General features: G+C 38.0%; 1 protein-coding gene across 1 annotated transcript; it reads left to right on the top strand.

Annotated features, from left to right (window-relative positions):
- Positions 1-2491: 2491 nt before the first annotated feature.
- Positions 2492-6562, top strand: LOC147148581 (uncharacterized). The gene is made up of 4 exons (XM_086027355.1): positions 2492-2536; positions 4216-4332; positions 4649-4747; positions 6160-6562. Exons 2-4 carry the CDS (start codon positions 4247-4249, stop codon positions 6560-6562), a joined length of 588 nt encoding a protein of 195 aa, XP_085883481.1. The 5' UTR covers positions 2492-2536; positions 4216-4246.
- The last annotated feature ends 2380 nt before the right edge of the window (positions 6563-8942 follow it).

Genomic DNA, 8942 nt, shown 5'->3' with positions numbered 1-8942 from the left:
ATTGTCATTGCCTCGAACATCTTATTTTCTATTTACTTTAGTGAAGGCATCGCTCATGTAGCTAAATACCCTAAACAAAACAAGCAACAATGAGTACAATAATAAACAGACGTGTCAATCAAAAGTGAGCATGATTATCTATTTAAAGGTCGAAATGTGTTTTTGACTTGAGATCAATTATAAATATGATTATTGTAAGAAGATGAGTGTGAGTCAAATGTTTTGAATAGCTGATAATGTGTCATAAAAGAAAGATTTATTTTTACAAAAATAAAAAAAAAACATTTGAGTGAGGGCCAGACAAACACATTGGCTCGATTAATGTGCAATATAAATAAAAGCAATTCCTGTGGTGATACAAGGCAAGGACGATGTTGGCCGCAAAACACTTTTTAAAAAAAATTAAATATGAATAATAAAAGTTGTTGAGCTTGCCTTGGACGAGGAGCACACTCGCTGTGTTTTGGAATAACGATGCACGACACGCTGTTCCACGTGGGCTTGATTGATTTCAAGCTTAACATGTTTTGAGGCAATGCAATGGAAGCATCTTGGATTTTACTAACCAGCAGAGGGCGCACTAACTTCAGGCCCAATTAGTTTGCTGCCTAGATGGGCTGCCATAGAAATGGAAAAGAGAAATTAACAGGAAGTGGAAGCTCATTTTGAAAAGAGATTTTGGTTTCTGGCACACAATAACACACTATTTTCAATATTTAAGTGTTATTTTATGTTTAACTAGGGAGCAGCTCTGATTTTCTAACTGGACGTCAAACATTAGCATTAGGAGATAATTGAACCTTCATTTTTCCGTACTCTGCCCAAGGAAAATTTTTACGTGTGCTTCTATGTTTTTGTTTTTTCTCAATAAACGGCTGAATGTGCATCAGCGACTGTGGCTCTCCTTGTCCACATGCAAGCTGGTTAGAAAGTATACGAGACGCACAGCTTTGACCTACAACGCTGGTGAACGAGGTAAGAAACACATACGTGTATGTCACTGAATCAACATCATGAAAAAATATCAGAAATGACATCAAGACTTATGGAGTCCAGCGATAGTAAGCCTGGTTTAATACCGTATCGCGTACCTTTCACATTGGCATTTTCAACACAGCACACGCATCAAAACGACAATGTCGACAGTGCGTGTTGTTGCCAAAGCAACGCAGAGGCCATTCAAAGGCGCTTAAGTGCTGAGCGGCCACTTAAATTGAGTGAAGCCATGCGACAACACGTATCGGCATTAATGACCCGGGACATTTTTCAATTTTTTTCATTCACCTCACCTCACCTGTGCAAGGTCCGCAAGGATTACGACTTCCTGCTGAAGGACTCGCAAGTCTCCAGAGAGGCGGCAGCAGCAACCTGCGTTAGTCAGGCACTCACTCTGGGGACTGAAAGAAAGGAAGTTGAGGGTCTGGCGCTGTTTATTAGGGGGTCACATCAATTGAGGGTTAGGGGTTCAAAGTAGGGTTTCAAATCGAGTTCGCAATGAGAAGGCAGTTTTCAAATCGCAGAGGCTGCATTTTTCAAACAAACCCAAAAATTCTTCATGTAGGTCTTTCGGTAGGCTTCGTTTTGCTGTCGTTACTTATATAGTGACTAGATTCAGGTTCAGTAGATAAATTTTCATCGCGCATATTAATTTGTGGTCCATTTGACTTGATTGTAGCATCAGCCCAACCTATGACATTAAAACTTGATGTACAATAAAGTCTAAAGCCTAGTCTCAAGCCAGGGTTAAGATTTCAAATGAGTGTTTTTAAAGTTTGGATCCTCAGTTAGGATTTTGAACATGGGCTTAGGGTTTAGGTTTCAAAAGTATGCTCAAGCCATGCTTAGGGTTTCACAGTAACGTTTCAAATTGGTTAAGTTTAAAAAAATGTTAGGATTTCAAATTAGGGTTTAGTCAGGGTGTGGGTTTCAAAGTATGGTTTCAAGCCAGGGTTAAGGTTTCAAGTTAAGGTATCAACCTCAGCTTAGAGTTTCAAAGAAAAGTTACGGTTTCAAGAAACGGTTAGTATTTCAAATAAGGGTTTGAAGCTTAGGTTAGGGTTTCAAGATAGGGTTTCAAGCCAGGTTTACAATTTCAAATGTATTTGTCTATTGTGAATATTCCCCTTGCTGTTGAGGTTTGTGAAGCTGTAAACTTCTTCTAAGATATTAGAAAGTAACAACAATGTAAATGGCGCCTAACCACTCATTAAGGCCAAATTATGAAAATGGTGCTAAAAATGACAAAGTGAGCTATTTGAGTGGTGCTTATGGCATGTGTGTGCTGTACGGTTGACGCTCATGTTTTCCGGATGCTTCTGCTCTCCATGTGGGGTTGATGGTTTGACATAACGTGTCCCGCAGTCCCTCCCACTCCCACTCTGGCATTCAGGTACCCCCCCACCCTCCCACCATCCCCTCCTTGCTTCCTCTATAAAAACTCGCATGTCCTCAGTGTAAACGTCAGACCTCCACACATAGTAAAGACGACTACACGAGCATCATTTCATCACCTTGTCAACTCACTTGGAAGTTTCAGGTAAGAAACTTTATTTCTTATTTGCGGTCACGCGCATCCTCATCTTTGGACTTTTTTTGTATTTGTTTGTACTCACCTGGGATGGTAAAAACAAGAACAAATGTTGATTTGTGTATATTACATATTTGTGGTGGAAATGATTTCGAGTGCTTTTGATAGCGCTTCATCTGAAGTTTTATTGGATTTTAAAATCTCAAATGGTCACCTATGGCCCACAGGCCACAGCATGACCACACGTGTTAGGAAAAGGTCTAAGAAGTAAGCCGTGTTAAATTTAGGAGATCATCTAGGACCAACTTTCATGAAACTGAGAGCTACTTTTTGACTACTGATGCAGACTGCAGTTCTGAAATTACACATTTGCTCATATTACCTTTATATGTTATGAATAATTATGTAAATATATTGATCATGTTGATATTATATATGTATTGTTTTATTTCATGCAACCACTTGATGAATTAAATTTGAGTAAAATCAATGCACCATTTTTTTTCTAGTGAGGAAATATTATAAGCAACACTTTATTTCAGTAAATCTCTGCCACTGTTTCCATTTTCAAATGACCCTTTCTACAACATTCCTAGGGAATCACAATGTCCCAGCACTGGTGAGCCCGCGGGCACCACATTGGTGACCCCTCATGTCAGATCTGTTCAAAAGAGCCCCGTGAAAACTCAGCTCCTCAATTTGATAAAAGTGACATCGAGCAATGGGTCACAAGCTACAGTTTGGGGGTCCGCAAAATAATTTTGAATAAATTATCATATCATTCTATAAAAGTGCATATCTGTATGGGGACCAGCACACGAATACAGTAAATGAAGGACATCATACAATCAATGAGAAAAATCAAGTAGAAGCAAATTAAAAAGCATTAATTAAAAAAAACCCTCTTGTCTAAAACAAACCTAATAAACCAATTAGTTCTCCCTAACTTAGCTTTGGGCCAATCGAAGGTTGTGATATGATTGTGACGTATCAACACATAAATATGGCATTCCTGCATGAATAAACTAATATATTCTTCTTTTTTTAAGACCAAAAAAAATATTACTACAGTAAAGTAAATTTTTTTAAGAAAAGGTTTTATGATAATATATTCCTAAATATATATATATATATATATATATATATATATATATATATATATATATATATATATATATATATATATATATATATATATATATATATATATATATATATATATATATATATATATATATATATATATATATGATCTAAAAGGCAAGAGGAAAGTTGTATTTTTAAAATTCACTTGACTGTTAGCATTTAATTTCCCTCGCAGGTTAAATAATGCAGTGTATCTATTATTAATTTATCTTGGAAAAATACAACTTCTCATCCTGACAACATACATCTTTGCTGTTGTAAAGTTTACAACTTTTTTCCCTGGGAAAAAAAACATGTCTTTATTCTTACAATATTTTGTTTTCTAAAAATATGATTTGAAACTCTGAAACATTTTGACATTTCTCTCTAAAAAACGGGAAACTTTTCAATTCTGATGGCAATTTGAGGTACACACAGTTACTTAACTGGAATTGATCCTGATGGGGAAAAGCCGAAAGTCACAATTACATCATCATGACAATTTCTCCCTGGACCAAAAAGTTTCAGAAGCAATCTGACTTGCGCTCGTTCATCCTTGGCAGCTTTTCCTTCTTCTCGCCGGCCGCCGCCAACATGAGGCTCGCGCTGCGCACGCTCCTCTGCTGCTGCGTGCTGACGGCGGTGATGGCGCTGGTGAGGAGCGCCGTCGTAAGAAAAAGGTGAGTGGTCCCATTTTGTGTTGCAGTCATATTTGCTGACACTGAAACAACAAATATTCAGAATCATCATCAAGATGGCAACTTGTTGTTGAAGTGCTCTCGAAATTTGGTTCAGTATTAAAGTTTTGTATGTTACTGGTATGTTACTGAGTCTACGACTTTGAAGGACCCGGCCGCTGGGAAATGGCCAAACTGGGCCTAAAATGCTGCTTCCAACCAAAATGGCAGATGTTCTGTGTCTTTTTCAGGCATTATTTTTTGAATGAAATTGATCAGGACTAAACAGAGGCATCATGTTACTTCCTATATGTGTCAGGTGCAAAGGGCGTCTGCCGATGAAGAGAGACTTGGACGCAGTCCACATGGAACCACCACAGCAGGGCGGAGACGCAAAAACTGAATCGCCAGCCTCCAGGTACACAAATCTTCACACAGAATCACAAAGATTCAATATTATACCAAGATGGACACCTGCACAATCCAAATAACCTTGACTGTTATTAAAAGTGGAGCTTAAAACATACTGTATGACAATAAAGATTTGAAAAATCAAGTATAGTTTGATGGAGCAAGCAATGTAGAGAAGTGACAAGACCTGAGGCAGACCAGGCAAGTCCTATAAACATGGAGGCACACAACATGGTGGAGTGACCGCATGTCAGAGTCTCCGGGAAACGCAAATTACCGTCAAATAAACATTGACACAAAATGGGCACAAAAAAAAAAAAAATAGTAGTACAACTCCACAGAATACACAGGTAAATAAGAACGTAAACAACAATGCGGAGTAACCGCATGTCAGAGCCTACTGGAATAATAACATTGGACAAGAATGTTTTAGCATTTTTTTAACTCATTCACTGGCAGACATTGTCAGACCCTTTTTTTACCCTAACATTAGAAAATTTTGAAAATAATATATAAGTAAGTTCTGGGGATTTAATGGCTGGACTGTGAAAAGAAATAAATCTGTCAATGGCAGTGAATGAGTTAATCAGAGATGCGTGTAAACCTTTTTGAGGTTTTTTTTTTTTGCACTGATTCCAAATCTGCAGCCCTAATTTCTTCAAGAACATCAGCTTTTCATAACAATAATAATAAATAATAACAATGGAATTGTAGTATTTTAGTGACATTTATGAATTAAGTGTTAATTAAGTGTTGCAAGCAGCAGGTGGAATTACTTTCTGAAACACTATAAATTACAATGCAAGGTAAAATCCATATTGTGCAAAACTTCCAAACCCAAAAACTGTAAATATCTAAAAAAAAAACAAAACTGATGTTCTACAAAAAATAGAGAGAGAGTTTTGAAGTCAGCATTAAAAATGTGTTCTGGGACACATCTCTGATCGCCATCTCTGATTAAAATTTGCTGGTGACCAGTGTAATCTACCCAAACATATTTTTTTCAAGAACATGTTCCCAGCAGGCCCACTAGTTGAAACACGGCATTCTGATGAATATTATGTTTGTGGAATGTGGAATGTTTTAAGCAGCAAAATACACCCGTTTGGCGGCCATTTTGTCATTTCTGTCAACTAAAAATGACATCACATCTACCGAGGGCTCAGGTAACGACCAATCACGGCTCAGCTTCAGAAGACAGGTCAGCCGTGATTGATCATTACCTGAACCCTGAGTACTTGTGATGTCATTTTCACTCGACAGAAGTGGCAAAATGGCCGCTCCCAGAGATGGCTAAAAACGAGTGGATTAACTAACTCTCCACAAACACAAAGACTCTTTAAAGACATCATGCATGCCTAACATAAGATCATCTTTAATACGGCAAACTAGAACTCTAAAGACTTCTTCTCCTCGCAGCCTGTTGTTGAACACCAGAAGGCGACGCTCGCCGTCCAAAACCTCCGGTTGCTTCCTGTTCTCGTGCTCCTACCACGACCTGATCCACCGCCTGAGCCAGATGCACGACAATAACAAAAAGGTGGCCACTGCCCCAAAAGACAAGATGAGCTCCATCGGCCGCCGCCGCCGCCGCCGGGGCACCGACTACCCTACGGACACGCCCACACGTCAGACCAGGCCGGAGAAGATCCCTTGTTGGGTGTGCTTACTCACCACAGATAAAGATCAAGACAAATCCTCTCTTGACGACTTATTAGGACGGACGCAGAGTGAAGAGGACCAGCCACGCCCGACGCCCCAAGTGCCAGAGACGGCAAGGCCCGATGGAACTGAGGAAGATGGACCTTGCAGGAGAAGATGACATCGCCAGAAGCATCGGAAAGGAAATGAACTACTTGTGAAGCAGAATTTATTCAATATGTAATGAGCTAAGTCATAGTTAGGAAAGTATATTTAATCGTCTATTAATATACATGTACATCTCCATAAATTTGAATGTGATGGAAAATTGGAACTATTTCAGGAGTTCAATTCAATTTTACCGTTCAATTCAAAGTGAATTTTAAACATCACATTTGTGTGTGATTATTTTTTTTGTGTGGAACATCTCCACAGCAATTTGCTAAAAAAAAAAAAACGCACCTGTACTGTATTCTTTTTCACCCTACAACACAAGATGCCGCCAAAGTCCTGTCTAAAAGAAATGAAATACGTAAATTAGAAGAAAAAATAAGAACTATGTTAAAGTGATACATCTCGACTGAGATCAAGCTTTGTATTGTTCGAGAGCAGCTAAATCTAGCCAAGGTTGTTAAGGAGAGTCATTACCACATGCATCTCGCCTGCTTTGATCAAATCATCTGTAAGTCGTTTAGTTTTAGGGGTAAAGTTGTAAATTGAGTTTGCAAAGGTGTTAAATTATTTTGCGATCAAAGTTTGTGGTATACATTTTAGCTTCAATTTAGAGTTTCTCGGTATTTGCAGCACAGTCACTACACAAATATATATATATATATATATATATATATATATATATATATATATATATATATATATATATATATATATATATATATATATATATATATATGATTGAGCCACTGAAATAGACTTTTTTTCCCATGTTCTGATGTACTGAAATGCACTTGTATACATATTTTTTTTATTGCTTTCTGCTTGTTTTTTTTTTGCTTGTAACTTCAGTGAAGTATTTGATCTTTGTGAAGACTTCCTTTTTGATCCAGCTCTTGTATTGGATAGCTGTACCAAATGAAGTCTCCGATGATTGTGATCGAGTAAGAAGGCCATATGGACCCTCTGAGGGGAGGAGCGGCGTGCTGCCATCTAGCGGTAAAGTCACAGGCGTGCAGTTTGCTTGCTGTCAAACTGCTTCTTTTCTCATTTGAATGTAACGCTCAAATCTTGCTCATGTACCAGCAGTAAAAGCTACAATGGTGTCAGGTTGTACCACCAGTTTCTCAGAAATAAACACAATGCAATAACAACCTCAACAATTCACTTTTAATAGGCACCGAAGGGAGCACAAACACAAAGCAACAAGTGGTGGATTCACGGGAAGGTCGACGACTCGACGTGACCAGTCCAGACAAATTCTGGTGGGTCATTCTGGCCCAGGAAGCATGCAGACACATCACACTGGCCTCAAACCAACTTTCCTTTATAAAGGTCATTTACTGTCACACTTCTGTGATTAAGTGGAGGTGCAACAGTCCATATTTTCATCAATATGTTCACGGTGCAGCATATTTGGTACAGTACAATTCCAGTATCAAACGTATTAAAGCAGCACTGGGCAAGAAATCGACCTTAATAAAAACATTTCACAACTCTTTTGATGAAACATTGACTTACAAGTACAGTAGTTGAATGGGACTTCATGCTCTGAGGGTGTCTGTATCATTTTTACTGGCGCAAAGCAACTTTGAGGAGGATGGGATCAAACCTGGCACACAAAAAAATACAAATGTCCTGAATTGGTTTATGGCATATTCACTTCCGCCTTTCGCTATAAGGAAGGCTCCGGATTTCACGACACTATGCGCTGGCACGCATGGGAAATGTGGTTGATTTTTGTCAAAACACTACCACTTTTGTCCACATGGCGCCGCCATAATCAACAAAACCTGACATGACACAGTATTGCTTTAAGGGACACGCAATATAACCAGCTCAAGGCAAGGCAGCTTTATTTATATAGCGCATTTCAAACGCAAGGTAAATCAATGTGCTTAACATATCTAAAGTCAAAATACAACATTTAAAGGCAAAAGAACTGTCACATTCCTAAAATATTATGTTTAAGTGAAATAATATTTTTTGTCAAAATATGACAGGCCACTATTTTAAGAGGGTGACAACATGTCAAATCTATTTTAGGTTGATACCAAATATGGTCATTTCATTTTTTTGTATGTGTGTAGCTATATATCATACTGTTGCAAATTAGTCAGCAAAATTTGGGCAATTAGTCGCTGATGAATCACAAGTGGTACTTGAAATTACGAGTAATCCAATTTACAAGATTTACAAGATAAGAGATATCTATTTTGTGAAGATCACTAGATGGTGCCAGCAAACTTGATAACAAGCAGCAGTTTGATAAAAAATGAACAACTCTTGAAAAACGAGGCCAAGTGCTTCCTTTAAGATTGTTATTGCCAATCACAGTTGAAGTTTTCTGTTAAATCAAACAAGAGAAAAGATAAAATAAAACACAAAGA

The sequence above is a fragment of the Filicampus tigris genome, chromosome 4, assembly GCF_054856515.1.
Source record: "Filicampus tigris isolate MCC_2025a chromosome 4, RoL_Ftig_1.0, whole genome shotgun sequence".
In the NCBI taxonomy this organism is placed as follows: Eukaryota; Metazoa; Chordata; class Actinopteri; order Syngnathiformes; family Syngnathidae; genus Filicampus; species Filicampus tigris.
This window is presented reverse-complemented; position numbering and strand designations above follow the sequence as displayed.

Excerpts from the sequence above, each read along its gene's own strand:
- LOC147148581 (XM_086027355.1), top strand. The coding sequence starts at position 4,247 with ATGAGGCTCGCGCTGCGCACGCTCCTCTGCTGCTGCGTGCTGACGGCG. Across the intron at positions 4,333-4,648 it reads AGCGCCGTCGTAAGAAAAAG|GTGCAAAGGGCGTCTGCCGA; the intron begins GTGAGTGGTCCC and ends TATATGTGTCAG. Across the intron at positions 4,748-6,159 it reads ACTGAATCGCCAGCCTCCAG|CCTGTTGTTGAACACCAGAA; the intron begins GTACACAAATCT and ends TTCTCCTCGCAG.